The 17,462-nt window shown below is 44.8% G+C and overlaps 2 protein-coding genes across 2 annotated transcripts; one reads left to right on the top strand and one right to left on the bottom strand.

The window, feature by feature from the left end:
- Positions 1-365: 365 nt before the first annotated feature.
- LOC117894124 (JNK-interacting protein 3) lies at positions 366-9,687 on the bottom strand. The gene is given in 16 exon segments (XM_034801010.1): positions 366-763; positions 1,761-1,961; positions 2,036-2,256; positions 2,320-3,933; positions 4,009-4,124; positions 4,126-4,232; positions 4,293-4,471; positions 4,553-4,610; positions 5,052-5,069; positions 5,540-5,575; positions 5,777-5,881; positions 6,043-6,457; positions 6,518-6,673; positions 6,732-6,968; positions 7,500-7,520; positions 8,902-9,687. Coding segments are annotated over 16 exon segments (3,690 nt in total). The 5' UTR covers positions 9,004-9,687; the 3' UTR covers positions 366-659.
- Positions 9,688-10,122: 435 nt separating this feature from the next.
- On the top strand, positions 10,123-10,870 carry LOC117894145 (signal recognition particle 9 kDa protein). The gene is made up of 2 exons (XM_034801039.1): positions 10,123-10,316; positions 10,412-10,870. Exons 1-2 carry the CDS (start codon positions 10,176-10,178, stop codon positions 10,502-10,504), a joined length of 234 nt encoding a protein of 77 aa, XP_034656930.1. The 5' UTR covers positions 10,123-10,175; the 3' UTR covers positions 10,505-10,870.
- Positions 10,871-17,462: the final 6,592 nt, after the last annotated feature.

Genomic DNA, 17,462 nt, shown 5'->3' on the forward strand with positions numbered 1-17,462 from the left:
TATGTATGTCTAAATGTCGCGACGCCTTCCTTGCTTCACAATAAAACCAATAAAGATACAAAAGAAACATATTTGGAACAAAAATCACGTAGAAATATCCCCCTGAAAAGGCAGGCGAACTTTCACTATGTCCATCCATTCAACTTCCTATATCATATCCTCCTACGAGTAGCTCTCGTAAAGTAAATGTGGTGTTTTGTGTCTGTTTGTTGTCTCCCTGCAGAGCGCATAAAATTTACAAATTTAAATCTTACTACCATGAATATATATCTATGTATACATAGTTTTAATATTTAGCTGGCTATCACTGACGAATAACGTTGTTTGCAGGTTTCCCTTTTGTTTTGTTTTTTTTTTTTTTTTTGGTTTGAATGAAGCAATTAGAAACAATTGTGAGAGCCCCTCGAAAACTCGAAACATCTTTTTGTTAAACTTAAATTAAGAGTAAATTAAGAGTTAGTTGGTGTTTTGTCATCGTGTGGATTTTGGGGTATTGTTAGATAAATACTAAGATTTAAGGGTGTTCCATTCGCTAGCCTGCACAATAAAGTAGATTTTACAATATGCGTATTTAGATAGTACTCGTAACTGCTATAAATATATATTATAATGTATCATTTGCACTTCTCGTTTCAGCCGAAGAATCTGATCGATCGGCCTCAACGTTGACTAACATGCCACACAATCAAGTAGCTCTTGTCGCCCCGATTCTCGATCGTTTGGTTTGGTTCCAGTTGAATACTGTTCTCCATGTCATTATCATCTGCAAAAAGTATAGTTGTCATTAATTAATGGATGTGTGGAAGGTGTTTATGAAAGCGAGGTGAGTCCAAAACTACTATGGGATGAGTTATTTGCATTTGGGGATTGTATATTCATTTGCAAGGCCAACAACAGTTGGGGTGTTCCTTGATTTCAGTTAGAGGTGTGCCCACGTTCTTTGGTAGTTTGTAGAAGTCTTTTTACATTTGGAAAGAATATTAAATTGAGTAATGAGTAAATAATTAAAGCTTAAACAAATGTACAAAAATATCCGAACCGATTAAAAGTGCTCAAAAGACAGGGGGACACGGTACACCAATGAGGCCAGAATTTGTGGAGGAACAACATCCAGGTTGCTGCATGTGCAAGGACAAAGGACAGGTGTGGAAGTGCGCGTAGCATGTGATACAGTACGTTTCATAGCTTCAAAATGTAATGGTACATTCATAAACATGAACCAAATATAAAGGAAACTTGCTTAGGTTCAGGTCACGGCTGAGACAAATGCTGCATTCCACTTGGAACCGGAGTACACGGAGGGGGAGGAAAAGCTCATCCCCTCATCCCTGGGTGGGCGGACTACAAGTTGAAGGTACTACGGGCGGAGGCAGAGAATGCACGAATAAATCGGATTAAAAGAAAGTAAGAACAGAAATCAATCAAAGGAAGGACGTAAACAAAAAGCGTATGAAGACAAAAGGAGAGAAAGTAAGAGCAAAACAGAAGGCAATCAATCATAGAATCAATCAAAATGAAAATCATAGAATCATAGAAAACGAAAGAATAAAGTAAGGCTTACGTATCGACTTTCCAAACTATCAAATGCGCTGCATTATCGCTAGCATCGAATTTATCATGTCCTGCAGATGGGAGGATATGGATTATGGAATGGTTATACATATGTATGGCTGTTGATTGCTCTTGGGCTCCATTCTGGCTGCGTTCCAGCTATAGCTTGGATGCCAAGTCCTGTTCTGCAGGAGGAGCGCCGGACTTACTTATGCGAAAATCGATGTAGCCCTCGCCTCCGCACATGACCAGCATATCGGGTCGCTTGTTCACAAAGGTCAGTCCGCCGTTTAGATTCGGCTGCTGCAGCATCGGCACGGACACAAAGAACTTGACCGCATCGCGGTGGCCGTGGAAGGAGAGTTGAGCATTGGCCATGCAGCACAACGGCATCTGGCCGTGAGGATCGGCTGAAACGGAGAAAGAGAAGGGAGTTTAGAATTGGTTTTATCTTCACGGGAAAATTATCTTCTCCTCCTCTCACATGTTGTCTTCTGCTGCACCTCGGCCAATGGCACTGAGATGATCACGCCGTTGCTGGTCCCGATCCACAGGCGGTTGCAGGACACCATCAGAGCGGTGATACGGACAAAGCTGAAGCCCAGTTTGCCAGTGCCGAGCATTTTAGACACGTACGGCTCAATGTCCACGTCCTGCTTGTGCTCAAACGTATGCGTGTTATACAGACGGAGCGTGGAGTCCAATCTGAGGGGAAAGAATCGGAAAAATCATTCAGCCCTGCATATATTGTGGGATTCTGATTCTTACCGGATGGATACCCAGACTCCGGCACCTGTGGCCGCCATCTGCCTCACCTGGCTCTCCTTGCGCGGATGCGCGTCCAGCGAGTGCACAATGTTGAGCGATATGGGGTCCACAATGAAGATCTTGTTGCGATGCGCCGCCCAAATGCGCTCGCCGGCCACACAGAGGCAACGTATCGAATGATTGCGATCACCGAGCGTCACCAGGTGATAACTATTCAGATCCCATTGGCCGTCTGTCTGGCGGCGGAACACGGCCAACTGGGCATTGGCCAGCGCCACAACAACCCTCGCCTCCACATGCACAATCGCCAAGACGGCATCCGGCAAGAGAACGCGGTGTAGGCACTCGTGCCACCGCCCCACCCCGCTGTGGACGTACAGCCAGCCATCTTGTGCCCCCATCCACATGGTCGGTCCCACCGAACTCATGGGCGGATCCTCGCGTTCCTTCGTCCCCAGAATGGGGTTTAGCGACTTGGTGCCAAAGAGAACGCTGCTGTTGTTGTTGTTCGTCGGATTCCCGTCGCTGCTGTTGCCGCTGGAGAGGCGCTGTGGGGCGCCGGGCAGGGCCTGGCGTATCTTGATGGCCTCCACATTGACGAGCGGCTCCTCAGGATTTCCGGGCGGAAGTGGCTCATTTGATTTCTCAGTGGCCTCCTTGGCTTCCTCTTCGTCCTGCTGCTGCTGGAGTTTGCTGTTGCTGTTCTGCTCGTCCTCGGACTTGGGCTTCACGCGCACAAATTCCACTTTGCCGAGCAGCTCTGTGCCCTCGCCGGGCCGCTGCAGCATCTCGCCCGCCTTGACCACCTCCGACTGCTCCAGCAGCGCGTAGTCGCTCTCCATGGCTCCCTGTACGGAGGCGATGCAGAGCAAGTGGGAGGAACAGATTGGAAAGGCATCCAGAACGGTGGCCGACTGGTTGGCATCCACCACGCTGACCGTGCTGGCCGCGTGGGTGCTCGTGCAGATCCACACGAACGAGCTGAGCTGCGTCTCTGGTTCTAGGGTCTCCAAGCTAGCGCGGGCTATCTGTCTGTCCAGCGCCTCGACGCTCTGCTCCGCAGTGGGGCTCGTGATCTCTGTGATTTTAAGCGTGGACTTGGGGGCGTAGGGCGATTCAGCGGGGATCAACGATTGGCCGTCTTTGGTGAAGCCCCCGTGTAGATTAACGCCCGCCGCGCAGAATACCTTCATGTGGGGCGAGGCCTCGGCTAGGGGATTACAGTAGACGGGCACCGGCACTCCGCCCGAGTGCCGGCTGGGATTGGCCTCCTGGTTTGTCTTGTTGATGGGCAAACTCCAGCCATACGCGTGCAGCCGTCCGTCCTCCTTCTGGACATGGGCGCGCAGCTGCCGGTACTGCTCCCGCCTCCTCGCACTGATGCGCTCCGATCCCCCGTCCTCAGAGTAGTCCTTGGGCATCACTAAAGCATTGGCAAGCCCTGCGCTCGCGGGATGCATGGGCGGCTGGGAGCCGGCTAAGGCAAGGCGATTGTCCCCACTTCCACGACTTGGGGATCCGTGGCTGTGGGCTGGGCTTCCTCCCCCGGTGTGACGAAACATCGGCCCCCCTCCCAGCCCGTCGGCAATGCGTTCCGTCGGGCGATTGGAGGGGCTATCAAAAAAGAGACATTCATACAATGATTTCCGGGTTTTGGTTTGTGGTTTGTGGATTGTGGTGGAAACTCACGTAAAAAGATTACTAAAGTACTTCCAGATGCTTTGCTTCGATTTCTTGTCCAAGTTGTCGACGGTGCGCGAGGCGCGCAGTATCTCTGTGAGACGCACCGCCTCCTGCAGCTCCATTCAGACGCTCCTTGTACTGGTTGCGCTCCATGAGGACCATGGCCATTTCCACGCGAGTGAAACGCTTGCGCTGTGCCAGCGGCACATCATTCTCCTCCTGTTCGGTGTCTGCAAAACGAGAATTACGTGAGAAATTGTGGCTTCCAGCTGCTGGAGGGATCGACTTACTTTGTTGCTTCACCTGCTCCTTGGTCTTCTTGAGCTCCTCCTCCAGCTCGCTGATGCGCTGCCTGAGCTTCGTCCTCGACTGCTGCATGGCACTCAGCTCCTCGCGCACAATTTCCACTTCGCCCGTCAGCTCATCCACTTTGACGATCAGATCGTCCTTGACAATGTTCAAAGCATTCCTATTGAGGCACAGTGAGGATGGGGTTGTATGAGTTTATTGATTTTGCGAGCAAAGGAGAGAGAGAGGGTGAGATATTTACTTGGTTGCCAGCAACTCATTGTTCTCCATGATGAGATTTTCCACTTCCTTGCCCATGCCTGCAATGTGTATGAAAGAATCATTAGAAAAGAGAAAAAGACATTGCTCATAGATCCATAAAGAGACAGAAAAGATGAAAGCATTGGGAGAGCATCCCAAAGTGGAACTCAAGTGTAAATGATAAATGGGAGACAGAAAACCGAAACTAAAACTAAAAGGAAAGGATATGGAAATCTAAAACCAATTATGATTTAATTATGGCTAATAAACCAAGAGGAGAACGTAAGAATTCTTTAGCCAATGTCCTAAAACCGAACACAAACACCAAACAAAAATTGGAAAATTTACTTTAGAGCCGAATGCCAATGATGATTCTACGATAACTACTTACGATAGAAGCAAAAGAGTAAATGGGGGGAAATGTTAGGAGATATGCTATCTATAGAATCTACTATTAATGATCGGATCTAGCACGATCTCTGCAGCTTCTTCAGACTTACCGAAATAGTTGTCGTTTGCTTCAGGGGTTCGAATATACAATTATTTGTGTGGGGTTTGGTGGTGGGAGGATATACAAAATGATTTGTGGTGGGGATAAGAAGAATTCGGCATAAAAGAAAGAGAAATTTCATTAGATTCGGATTCGGATAATACAGTTTTTTATTTGTCTCAAATAATCTCAAGTTTTTTTTCCGCTTGCTTAATGGATGGGACACACATTCTCGAGCACATGGTGGTAATCGGATAATTTCCAACATATATCACAAAGAAGAAAACACACACAAACAACTCTAGCTAGAGCAGAAGATCCTTAGCTTTCAGTCGATTCTTGCATGATATTTGATGTATTTACAGGTTATATAGATGAAACCATATATGTAGGAGTCATATGGCTGTGGCTTTGCTTGTGGTGCAGTTTCTTGCACTTCTACTTGCTCTGGCTGTGGATGGTCTGGGGTTTGGGTGTGGTGGTGGTGGTGGTACCTACCTGAGGATGCGTACTCTCCGGGATGTACCCAGCAGCCTTTACGGAGGGGAGTTCGTTCCGCCGCAGAAAGAGGATGCGTGTTTCACACGAGTGTAGCGGTAGTGTAAATGAAAAAGGGAACAGGAAAAGTGACATTTAGTAATGCTGGGAAGAGGAAATTAAAGAAAGTTATCCCGAAACCCTAGACACATGAAAGAAATCGCCTCTCCAATCGAGCATTCGACTCTCCGCTCTCACCTGTTACAATCTCATTCTCTTCGCTCTCCTCATTGTCCTGGAAGGACAGTTCTTGGTAGAGATTATTGTCCGAGCGCTGCTCCTTTTTGGTGGTCGAGCGACCAACTGACGAACGCAAAGGATGGGGTAGCATTGGGGGTTCGGTTTGGGTTTTAGTCGAGTTAACACACAAATCAAAAAAATCAAAAGAGAGTAAAGAGTAGACACATTAGTACGGTGTTTAAGTGGCAGAGTGGCAAAGAACCTTTCTGGGCGGGGCGACTTACCATTTGCAGGAGGCACATTTGGCACAACGGGACTGATGTCGGGGGGGCTCTGGGGCGAGGTGGCCTGATGCTGCTGCTGCAGCGAATCGGTGGCGGCGCCCCGCTCCGCAGTGCTGGGCAGGCTCATGTCCAGCTCATTCTGCAGTGACGGCGGACCCGAGTCGTCCGACTGGCTGCCCACACTGCAGATGGTCTCGGTGTCCAGCATGACGGAGTTCTCCAGCGAGGCGAAGCCATAGGAGACGGGACCAGAGCTGCGGGCCACGGGATTGAGGCGCGCACGGCTCACTTCCATCCGGTCAGAGGCGGTGCTCATTTGTGAGTGCGTGGAGCCCATCAGCATCTTGGTGCGTTCCATGTAGTCCACGTGGTTCTTGAACAGCTCCGTGTACCTCTCGTGCAGTTTGTTGTACTCCTGAAAACATCAGACATGTCAGTGGATTGATTTTTTGCATTCTCGTTCCATTCCACTCACCTTCTTGAGGTCCGTCTCCCGCTCCTCTAGTCGACTGGCATGCTCCAGGCTGTTCTTGTGCTTCAACTCCAGCATCCGCACAATGCTCTCCACGGACTCGAGTCGGGTGGCCAACTCCTTGTTCTCCTGCTCGGCCAGGTCCTCAGCCTCCAGTAGCTGCAGGGGACAGGATGAGAATATATTATTGGCCTTAGATTCCCACCTTTCGACTCACCTTCTGTTCGGACTGTTTGCGGGCGCTCTTCTCCCGTTCATACTGCGTCACCAGCTGCTCGTTGTCCTCGCGCAGCAGCTCCACCTCGACATCCTGCTCCTGATTGATGCGATAAGAGGCGTCCAGGCACTCCAGCACGTTCACCAGCAGCGGCATCAGGTTCTTCACCACGTCCTCATCGTAGCGATTGATCATCCGCTCAAACTCCTGATAAATGCTCCCCGCCAGTTGCTGGACCTGCAAGGAGGCACGTGACAGAGAGAGAATAGAGGACGGGTGCATCAGTCTCAATTGATTTCTTTATGTGGGTTTTGGGAGTGAGTAAAATGCGAACACGGAGGGTGCAATCGATTGATTAGTAGGGTGCAAAGAAAGGGGTACCATCTGTATTTCTATGAGTAAACAGACGGGTCCTGATTGATCCGGATTTTAGATGGTCGGAATCCTTTTATTCTTTAAAAGTAGCATAATATTCAACGGAATGATAGTTGGGGGAGCTTCCTTTTAATGGTTTTCACTCGTATGAATGGAAAGCTCTTGAAACATGACTGTAATTATAGCATTAAGTGGAAAACTTACAGAGAAAATTCCCCCTCAAAAATTTAGTTACAGAATAAAATATAAAGGAAACAAAAATTAAAATTATTATTAGAATATTGTTCTAGCGTGCATTTTTTTATACATATTTTATACGAATCAGGGGAAGGTGAAAAACAGAATAAGTGAAACGGAAGAATAGTGAGAAACTAAAAATATAGGATAACTCACGATGCTGACAACCTGATCATTCTGAAAGAGAAAGAAAAGAACAAAAAAACAAGGTGTAATGTACACATAAAAAACCATAACTTCAACTATATATTTAAATTACTAGTTAAATTAAAATTGATGGAAACCCAAAATAAAAGTTTAGTACATGACTGGGAAATGACATTAGATACAGGAGAAACAAAGCATTTTACGAAATTAAATTGATTGAAATGAATTGATTAAATAGATACAACAAAATTTGATGATTGAATGCCTATCGATCTATTTCTATTATTCGGGTAATATTCTGCCATATACATATGTACATACTTCTTTGCCTCATGAAACATAAGTTGCCTTTGCTTCCGAAACTCCGCTGTTAGGCCAAGGCTACTTAGACCCCACTTATAAGGCCAACTACTCGTAGCTATCGTCATGCTTAAATATTTATAAACTTATTTGGTGAGACCCGTTTTTAAAAACTCTTCGTGGTTGCTATTGTTGGCCTAAGAAACGAGTTTCTGTCGCTTGAAATTGCTGGCAGCCAACACTCCTCCTCCTCATTACTCAATTAGCAGAGAGTTACGAATAGTCCGCGTACAGGTGGCGGCGGGGGCTTATCAGGTGGAGAACATGTGCTCGAAAAACTGACTGACTGACTGAATGAGCTCATTGTAAAAGAGAGAGGCAGTTGTAGAGAGTGATTGTCAGGGGAAGCGGAAGGAAGGGAGGGACAGCTTAAATTTGCATAGCACACGTCGATTAAAGGTAATGCTCGTGAAGCTGATAAAGTGCAAAATCAATCGGGGAATTGGGGTGAAAATCGAATAAAAATAAACTCTGTTGGAAAGGTGGAGGAGCAGCATGAGCGGGATGGTGGGTTGGCATGGAATTGCGTGAGGCGGTCATCAAATTTGAGGGCCGCCGCCGACTGACTGACTGACTTTATTGATTTCTGCTCCCGGCTAAGGCTCTCTCTTCCTCGCTCTCCTTCTGTTTTTCTTGCACGCTCCCTTACTCTCTCTTTTTGCTTTTCTTCAGTTTGAATGTCAATGACCAGGAGGCTAAACGACCCGCAGTGGCATTAGTCCGTCAGCTGATGCATGATAAACAATTCTGAGATGCGTTTTTACATAATAAGAGGGTATCCACATACATAGACAGAGAGATAACTGTAGAGGAGAGCATGTTTCCGCTTGGACACTTTTATAGCCTCATTATCTTTCGCTTGTTTGTGGAGAGACCAGAATCGAAATACAAGAAAAGATTATACACACAGTACCAGAAGAGAGTCTTATCAAAGTTAAGGGAAAATCAGTGGAGGGGACCCTGAAACCCGCATGAATCATTTACATTAACAGAGATTTCCTGCGCAAATGATATCATTTTTGGATGTACATGTGAAAGTACATATAGTTACCTTCTCCGACATGACCATATTGTTGTCCTCCGTGCCGTAGACGGTCTCCGCTCCCGACTGCGGACCTCCGTTGTTGAGTAGCGCATCGTCGTTGTCCATCATTTTGAGAGCGGGGGCCTTCCCGAGGTCTGAGCCTCGTCGAAAGGGGTAAAGAGAAAGGTGGGGGGTGGACACCCTTACTGTTTTTGAGTGGGATCTCACGTCACGCGTTAACCGTTATGCAGGCAATAGCTTTTCAACCCCACCAACAACAACAACAGCAACTATGCTACGGCACTGCGTGTGGGTGTGTTCGTGTGTGGGCTGCAACCGACCCACTCACTCACACATTCAAGGGAGACAGCGAGGGGAGCGAGTGCGAGAGAGAGGGTCACACTTGATTTGAATGCTCGCTTTTGTTGTTCTCTATTTTTGTTTGATTTGATCTCCCTTAATACTATATTTAATATATTTTGTTGTTGTATTTGCTGCCTGCGTTCTGCGTGTCACTGTTTTTGCGTTTTTCGTTTTGGTCTTGCAGTGGTTGTTGTTGTAGCCTCGTCTCTTCCCCATCCATTTACATGGTTTTCTTGACTAGATTTCATTTTTTTCGTCTACGTTTTTCGTTGCATTTTCGTTAGTGTTTCACCCGAATTTCACTGCACAGGCCTGCCCGACCAGGTGATGAGTATTACTACGCGCTATATTTAGCTAAACTGTGGATTTTTCGAGCATATTTGCAATAAATATTGCAGCCAGCGACGAATTTTCGTGAAAAAATTGTACGAATTTAGCACTATTTTCAATAAATATTGCAAAAAGTGTGACCGGGGCATTATCGATAAAATATACCACAAAAACCTCAAAAATATACCAAAATATACCTCTTAAATCATATTCCTAGGTCTTGATGTTCTATTTTATATTTTTAGTATCAATCAAGAGTGGCTAGTTTTCGGGACTTCTTTTTATTGGATTGTTTCCAAATTTTATTTGCCTGGTAATTGACAGTTTAGAATAGTCATTTGTAATCCCCTATTTCCATAAAGTAACATTACAAGTTCGTAGTCAAAACTGAAATATATATAATATACCTTAAATGGTCACCCTGTACTACAGCCAGAGACGGAATTGCATGAAAAAATTATACGATTATCTAGTGCTGAAAATCCCCCAACCGATAGCAATATTTGTAAAACAACGATATATTCCCATATGGCAATATATTTGTAACATCACTAGTTCCATTGTTGTTGTTATTCGCTCCCTCATTTCTTGTGCTCTTGAATAAAAAAATGGTTTTTGTCAAGAATTGGGAGGACTTTGAGATTGCCGCCGAGAACATGTATATGGCGAATCCACAAAACTGCCGCTACACAATGAAATACGTTCATTCCAAGGGCCACATACTGCTGAAAATGACGGACAATGTAAAGGTTCGTACGAGAAGAAGAAGAGGATCAAGCGAACACGACTTTCGCTGGGCTGGCAACAAAAATTAACAATATAAAATTAACAATCATTGTTGCAGTGCGTACAGTACAAAGCGGAAAACATGCCCGATCTGAAGAAAATCGAAAAGATCACCAGCAACTTGGTTGGACACATGGCCTCGAAGGAGTAAAAGTCGAACAACAACAAAACATTTGGCCACGGCGGCACTTTGGGCCGCAGGTTTGCTTAGCTCCACCGCGTGTGCGGTTCCATTTGTGCCGTCCTCCACCTGCAATTGATTTAGTTTATAAGCGCACCGCTGGCCACATTCCGGCGTGGCGATCAGAGTAGTTTTTCCTGTTTAAATAACATTTTATAAATGTTAGCTCTGTACATGCCGGGGCTCCCACAGGCAGTTGGCTGGCGGCGCACAAGGATTTTTGAAAAGTAACAATTTAATTTTTGTATTTATCTTAATGTAAATGGTCAGTAGTACACATTTCCATGAAATGGTTTCCTTAAAATGAAAATAAACCAAGGGAAAACGTATAAATTGGAACGAAAAGACAGCTCTATCTTGTCTTGCAGTGTGAGGATAAAGGCGTTCACATTCTGTGGATTAAGAACTTTACCATTGTAATCGGTGGGCCTCACAGTCGCCCTCAAATTAGCATGCTTATTGCAAAACATTCAGAATGTTTGAAAATTGCAAATAATATTCACAAGATTGTTTCTGCATAGCAGCCAGCTTTTGTTGCATTGCATTTCGCGGCAAATGAAGTATCATCTCTAATATATTGAGTAAATCAAGTCATTGAAAATTCAAATTTGTGTTAAACATTTATATTTATTATCTGGTTCCAATACAAAAATTCGAATTTAAACAGCTATAAATACCGTATACATTAAAGCGATTAAACAGGCCCAAACAAACAGTTTATAGGAAAGAGAAAAAAAGCAGGTGGATGGGGAGGAGAAGAACACCTGATGGGAGCTGAGAACTGGGCTTGAGAATGGGAATGGGATGCTGCTCACTTAATAATCCAAGAGCAAATATTGAGTATTTGCATGGGAGGCACTCGAGTTTATTTGCCGCAGGAGATTGACAGCAGAGATTGATGGAATGAGTCGCCGCGGCCAGAAGAGATTGGCCAGAAGAGATCAGTAGCCGACAAGTGTTTGTTGACCAACAGAATGCCAGTAGAAGTGTTTGCCCCCTCCTGCAGAATGCAGTACTCGGGAGTACTCTATACGCATCTACTACCTGGAGCTGGCAGGCAACTCAGTAGCCACTTTGGATTAAGGCACCTTCCGCGACTTACTCGTCCGTTTGTTTGACCCACAGACGTTTGGATGATGCGGCGATCAGAGGGCATCCGCTCGTGCGCGGACCTTTTGATCGGCTCCTCCTCATGGCAGCCCTACAGTTGCAGCTCAAGCGACCTCCGGAGGCACTCAGTACTTGGCTTTGATTGAAGACGCCGTCGAACCATCGAAACATCGCACCAGGCAACCACCGAACAGTTTCCGGCACGACAAGCTCATTTGGCTTCTGTTTGATGTGGCTCGAAGATGCCTCTTCTCCGCCTTATCGGATGTTTGTGTTTGCTGCTGCTTTTGGTGCTTTCTGAACATCTCTGTCTTTCTGTCACTTGCCCACCGATTTTTGTTTGCTTCTGTTTGCCGACTTTGGGCATTGCATTTCAATCACAATCACTTTAGGCGGCTCGGCTTCAACGCCCCTTTATCTCTTGGCTGCTACACTGGACAACACAACCAATTTCTCAGCATTCCCTCGAGTGCTTAGAGATCGTTCAGACAGCCCCCATTCCGTGAGGAGGAGTTGAATGATCTTTAACTGATCATTAGACACACGTTCGAACCCACCCACCCCTGTTATAGCTATCGGTCTCCACAAATCAAAAGATAGAATTGAAAAATAAACAAGCAATCGGTTGAGATTCTCTATATAGTATCCCATATCTGTATACACCTATGTACATAGTACATATGAAGGATTATGATGGGGCTACGGCTACTGGTATTTGAAAATGAGGGTCATAAAAGAGCATAGGCGTTGCACAGTTGCGGTGGCAATAATTTCGATCGCTACAAGACGATAAAGCCCCTGGTTTAATTAGGAACCACAACCAACCCCACACCACACCACACCACACACACCCCAACCAAACTCCCTCGTGAACTATCGTGAGCGATAAACTTGACAAATAACATAAATACCTTTTATTGCGGGTGGTGGCTGATGGCTGGCGGGATGGCTAGCGAGTGATTGTGTGATTGTATGATTGGGGGGATTCGTTCGATGTCTCCACTCTTAAGGCCCCTTCTCAAACAAACCTACTAGTATTACGCGGTGCTCTGTCTGTGTACGTGCTTTTTACGACACCCCCACTGTGGCGTCAATTATAAAGATATTTAAGTACATTTAGCATTCAATTAGACGAGCGATCGCCCAGAGGTGCTGCTTCCTTCACCCCCAGGCCAGACATGGTCGGTAAATCCCACTGATTTAATATATTACGTATTGCATGTGCGCTGCAGACCTGCAGACACCCCTATCATATAACTAAGTCGCTCTGATTGCCATAACTAGTCGGTCATATGACAATTAGTTGTAAATTAAGACCCAAGGCAATGCTTCTTGCTCGTTGGGTGCAGCGCATGTTGAGGATTGTCAAAATAAATACAATAAGTAATTCGGGTAGAATATAGAACGATTACTACCAGATGGAGTAGGAGATCGTTGACTGGATCGTTTCAAGCTTACTTTACACCTCCACCACTCATCAGCACTCACCTCAGCCAGTCATAGCACCAATCCACTTCGTTCACCATACTTAAGTTATGCAAATATGCCACGTTTAATTATGACCATTAGCCACTGTTGAGCGGCTTCCGTTTTGAGTCAATATTTCTTCGCAAGAGGGTTGTCCAGGGGGCTTTTAGTCGGTTTGCATTTCAATTTGGCTTTGTTGTGCCTGCCTCCACAAGAGGAAGGGTGGGGCCCGACAAGGTTCGCAGAGACAATGAAGTCTGCCTTTAAATGAGTTTCATATTGAGTCTATATAAAGAGAAAGCGAGAGAGAGACAGATGCTAGTACCTGTGACTAATATCAAAGCGAATTTTCAATGTGAGTAAGAATAGAATGCAGATTTATGGCACCCCATAACGTATTACTTCCTGCCTGAAAATGACAAACACCCACCGGAAGAAGTTTACCTTTACCTTGTCACCTGCAAATTGATCACAATCACAATCAATTTGGTTGAGGGGGTGACGACAGCATGTCTATAAGGAACTACTCGTCAGAATCAACGAGATATCAGTTTCACTATATGTAATTGAATCACAAAAGTTTAACCAGAAATGGCACAATCTGCCGAAGCTATGACAAAATATGAGCTAAAGATATGAAAACAATTGGCCACTCAGATATTTGTCATACTTGGGAGGAGGCCTCTTTGTGCACCCGATCTATCCGTCTATCCCTCCCTCTGAAATCAACCAGCTCTTCCTTCTCCGCAGGCACTTATCGCAGAGCACAAATCAAATAAAAACATAGAGAGAGAGAGGTATGGGTAGGGGTATAGGCAGAAACATAAAGCGATTTCAAAATTATTGATAAATGGCAATTGTTATTACTAATATATGATTGGGGGCTTGGTAATGGCTTATTTATAGGGCCAACAGGGGTCTCTGTTCTTGAGGAATGGGACTTCGGGCTGGTAAATCAACGTCTATGATTAGAGGTTAATACATCTTGATAACAGAGGCAGGTGGAAGACGGAGCCTGAATCAATTGATAAATCAAAAATATGGGCTTTTTCCCTCCCTACTCTCCTCTCCCCTCTCCGCTGCTTCGGTGGTTATCGCGGAAAAGCCAATCTAGTAATTCCGCAATTGAGTTGATTAACTAGCTAATCGAAAGATTTGCACTTAGCTCGAGTGGCAATTTCCTTGAAAGTTTTTCCGCGTTTTAAAACGCGCCAGAAACGCAAGAGACGAGTCGAGCGACTCCTCCGCAATATTCCCATCTCGGTCTCCGGGCTCCGGGCTCCGGGCTCAAGTCTCGTCTCCGACCGCATCTGTGTTTACCCATTAGCGTTTTTCGGGCTGGCAGCTTAAAATGTTTACCCGAAGACGTTGCTTACTTGTAGATACACAGCGGGCGGTGGAGGAGGGGCAAACACGGGGATACTCTCTTGTGGAGAGGGGAGTCTTTCCGCAAGGTATAAAATCATCTTATCTTCTGGCATTTTTGTTTGTTTTCGAATTATTTCGATTCGTTTTTCTTCTTTTTTGGCGAATATCAAATACGCAATGCGTAAGTGTGGTAGCTCCACGGGGGAAGGGGTGCTGCAAAGTGGCAAGGCTAGATGGCGCCACAGCGGCGCTTTGTCGGCCATCGTAAATTCATTGAAATTCCCTTTTAATGGAGATTAATGTGAGCAGCGTCGACCCGTCCCCGAGGCGCCTCCCCGAAAGTCCGAATTTATTGACATTGCTAAATGTTTTTGAAAAACTTTGGATATTTGCTTGGATTTCGTTTCATTTCTTTATTTTATTTGCCTGTCTGCCATTCAGTGAGTCGGCTAATTAAGAACGTGGGAACGTCTCTGGGGGCACTTGGGATGCGATATGCGAAACCAAGTGATGGATTGAAATTATGGCTTTTCTACGGAGAAAACACATGAAAGGCAGTCTAACGCTTAACTCGGGATATGTACTCATACTGAAATACAATTTACAATATTCAGTATTCATAATTTACAATCCTTTTTACGTAGAAACCTTTGCCCGACGGGAGCGGAATTCTCCCTTTCTCAATTAGCAGCAAATCAACCCACAATCCAGGGGCTAATCCTCATCGAATAGTAAAACGATTAACAAATGGGAAAAGAGAGGAAAGCGAGGAGAACGTTTTATGAGCAAATCAATCAATTTCAATGCAATTTCAATTAGGCCAAGATAAGCCATTGGAATCAATGGAAGGAAGGGGTGGAAGGGGGAAACCAATCAAATGGAGGAGAAAACCCAAAGAGAGTGAACTGAACCCAATCCACAATCCCGTTGGGGATGGAGGGCTTATCAGCAGGAAAGTGTTCCTGTGTGTGTGTGTGCGTAATAAACAATTTTAATATTTTTTAATTATGAAAACAAGTTGATTATATAAATTAAATCGCTGCCACGTCCAAGATTAGATTACGACCGAGTTCTCGACGACTTTTGAGTTCTAAATTTTCGAGTGATGTGACGACCATTTAAACGGCTTTAAACAAATTTCTATAATTTTTCAATATTAATAAATTAAAAGAGGTGCGGAAGGGTGCCAGACGGGGGGCTGATAGGGTATTTTGAATTAATTGAAAATTGATTATTAGCGATATATATGACCCACCCAGCGATAAGAGGAGTCCGAATCGAAGGCGGCTCCTGAGATAAGCAGCTCTCCCCTTTCATTCTTTCTATATTCGATTTCTGTCTGATTCGTGGGTCTCTTTCATAATTGAATTTTAATCCATCATAATAGACGTCAAAGCCAATTGATTGAAAATAGAAATTAAAGTTTGGAAAGCTTCTTCGGGCAATATCCCAGGGGAGAGTGAAAAAGAAAAAAAAAAGGGATGAGCAAAGAAAACAAATTATAAAGCAAATAATACAAAAAAAAAAGGAATTGTATTGATATCATCAGCAGGAGGATATATTTATGTACTCGCTATATGTACATATGTGCATATAGGCAAATAAACAGGAGACAGCAGATAGCAGGAGGAATGGGAAGAAAGGGAAGGATTGGGGAGCAACAATCATTATCTGGCAATTGAATTCACTTAAGCAAACAATTACAAAATGCATGGCAAATAGGAAGGAACCCGGCTCAGGCGAGACACGACACTCGTGTGTATCGGTGTATCTGATCAAATACGAAACACAAATCAAAATGCGATTTTCGTGCGTCCTTCTTATCGGAGAGTGCACGTTTATGTACCTTCTCCTTCCCATTCCCTAGTCTGGCGCTACCCGCACAAACACATCCCATCACATTAAGAAATCCACGTATCAGGAAGTATCTCAACCTCAGCCAGAGCTCGCACTGAGGTTAAAAAACTTCGAATGTCGCAACGGCAGCAGCTAAATGTATCTCAGTATCTCAGTTGTGTGCAAACAAAACCACCGATCCGCGCTTCTCCTGCTGCTGCTGCTGCTGCTGCTGCTGCTGATGCATCTGCCACACATTTGACTCAACTCTTGGGTTGGCATGGGCTGTGATGTGATGTGATGTGGTCTGGCACATGGAAATGTGTTTGCGCCGAGGCTAATGAGGCAGCCCAATGCAGATACAGAAGCTATAGATATGTACATCTACGTACATACATTTGTACACATAAATACGATAGCCGAGCTCTGTAAATACACTGCTGCACATTTTTTGAAGCAAATAAAGTTGATGCTTAACTAAGGAAAATAGGTGAAATGGCAGACTATAAATCCCTTGCCTCTTCACTTATTTTGATTATTTTGTGAAATCTGAAAGCATTATTTCAGCGATTAAAGTCCTTCAAATCACCTGTGACATGAAAAGTGAGTTCTAAGAGCAGAGACTTAAGCCCGTTGGCTAATCAAAATAATAATTTGCCAACTATTTTCCTCTCTAAGTCCCAAGGAAATCCGCCTTACTCATCCGCCTTAATATTCAAGTAGAAAAAAAATATAAATGAAATTGACAGACAGTCCTACCCCAAAAAAAAAAAGTAGCAATATGAAAAGCAAATCAATTCGCGCACTTAATGAAAAATACACAACTCAATTATAAACTTTATCTAGTGGATAGGGGACACGGGACAGTGGGCAGTGGACAGTGGGCAGTGGACAGTGGACAGGGCCGAGAGATATGGGGTATATAGTGGGGTGAAGTAGAGTAGGACTGTTGGACTGCCGCATTTAAAAGTTCAATTAAAATTGTGTGTCAATAAATGAAATATACTTTATTATCGCCATATTATTAAATATTTATTCCATGGCGTACTGCCCTCTTCCTGCTCTCCTTCCTTGCGTCTGATTGTGTACTTTAGTTGATTTATAATGAACATTTAAAGAGTGCTCTGCGATTGGAATTCTGGCGATT

The sequence above is a fragment of the Drosophila subobscura genome, chromosome J (genome assembly GCF_008121235.1).
Source record: "Drosophila subobscura isolate 14011-0131.10 chromosome J, UCBerk_Dsub_1.0, whole genome shotgun sequence".
Taxonomy (NCBI): domain Eukaryota; kingdom Metazoa; phylum Arthropoda; class Insecta; order Diptera; family Drosophilidae; genus Drosophila; species Drosophila subobscura.